Here is a 1,412-nt window from a genome sequence, read left to right as displayed (position 1 = left end):
CGTAGATAGCGTACATACATCGCCACCACTTAGGGAACGAACTCTTCAGTACCTGCACTTCAGTGGGCGGTACTTGTCCTCACGGACGCGTGGACTAGGTTCCTGCTGCATACTAGCCAAAAGCAGTACTGGGCCCCACGTGAACTGCGAACCTCAGGGTCTTCTCGGGCGCCGTAGCGTAAGCTAGTGTAGTACGGCCATTTTTAGTATGCGCACCTCCCCTTCCTCCCCCCATCCAACGTGGCTGCCTGCCAAGGCCAAGTTCATGCATTCGACTCTCAGGACCTTATCGACGTCTACATCCCAGACGGCCCTGAGACTATCATCTACTGTTGCGAACAGCAGCCGTGCCCGAACCGAACTCCCCGATCAATCCCAGAGGACTACCCACGCTACAAAGCGATCCGACGAGCGCAACACCCGCTCGGACCCCGAAGCACCCTTGCGTCTCGATCCGCCTCGCGGCACTCTCGCCCTGTCTCCCCTACCTCCCGCCTTCCCCAAACTGTCGCCGAGTCCAGTCAAGCGCGAGGAGATCTCCCTCCAGACCCTGCGCCAGAGCCAGAGCCTGAGGAGGGTGAGGGTGAAGAAGGAGTCTCGGAGTCCGAGTCCGAGGATTCTGTTGGGTCCGCCTTGCCGACAGTGTTCGCCCCCGCGTCAGCAGTCCCTGACGTACGTAACCCCCCCGCCGAACTTCCTCCGGCACCTTCACCGCCGACTCCGCCGAGAGGCCGCTCGAGCACTCGCTCCTCTCGAAGTTCGACCAGCGGAGGGCCACCACAGCCGCCTCCGCCCCCGCAGCGTCCTCCGTCCCCCCCGACGCCGATAATGTCTTCTCCCGCCGCCGCACCCGACAAGGAGACCCTGAAGCTCCTTCTCCCCCTCCGCTATGACGGCAAAACCGTCATCGAATGTGACAGGTTCCTGTCGCAACTACGCATTTATTGGATGATCAACACGTCGTTGGCCACCATCGAACTCAAGGTGCAAGTTGCGCTGAGCCTGCTCGATGGCGACGCCCGCGCCTGGGCCACGCCCTACTTCGCCCAACTCGCGTCGGTGCAGATGGGTGTGCAAGGGGTTACAACCCCCTTCAGGAATGAAGCGGCCTTCACCGCTGCCTTCAAGGCCCGCTTCGGTAATCTCGACGATGCGGCAGCAGCACAAGTAGAGCTGGCGAAGCTCTGTGCGGACAAATCGGTCCGCGAAAAACGCACCGCTGCGGAGTTCTCCGCGCTGTTCAAGGGTCCGGCGGATCGCTCTGGGTATGGGGACCTGGAGCTACGCGACAAGTACCTGAGCGGCATCCCCTCCCGCGTATATCGCAAGATCGAGCTCGAAACCTTCACCACGTGGCGAGCCGCTGAAAAGCGAGCCACTGAGGTCGAGCAGATCCTCGACATCAGCCGGGC

The 1,412-nt window shown here is 61.7% G+C and overlaps 1 protein-coding gene across 1 annotated transcript; it reads left to right on the top strand.

Annotated features, from left to right (window-relative positions):
* Positions 1–207: 207 nt before the first annotated feature.
* Positions 208–893, top strand: POSPLADRAFT_1130827 (hypothetical protein; the record flags this gene model as incomplete). The annotated part of the gene is made up of 2 exons (XM_024483994.1): positions 208–672; positions 768–893. Coding segments are annotated over 2 exons (591 nt in total), but the record flags the coding sequence as incomplete, so codon positions are not given.
* Between the last annotated feature and the right edge of the window lie 519 nt (positions 894–1,412).

This window comes from Postia placenta (genome assembly GCF_002117355.1).
Source record: "Postia placenta MAD-698-R-SB12 unplaced genomic scaffold POSPLAscaffold_2, whole genome shotgun sequence".
Classification (NCBI taxonomy): Eukaryota; Fungi; Basidiomycota; class Agaricomycetes; order Polyporales; family Adustoporiaceae; genus Rhodonia; species Rhodonia placenta.
This window is presented reverse-complemented; position numbering and strand designations above follow the sequence as displayed.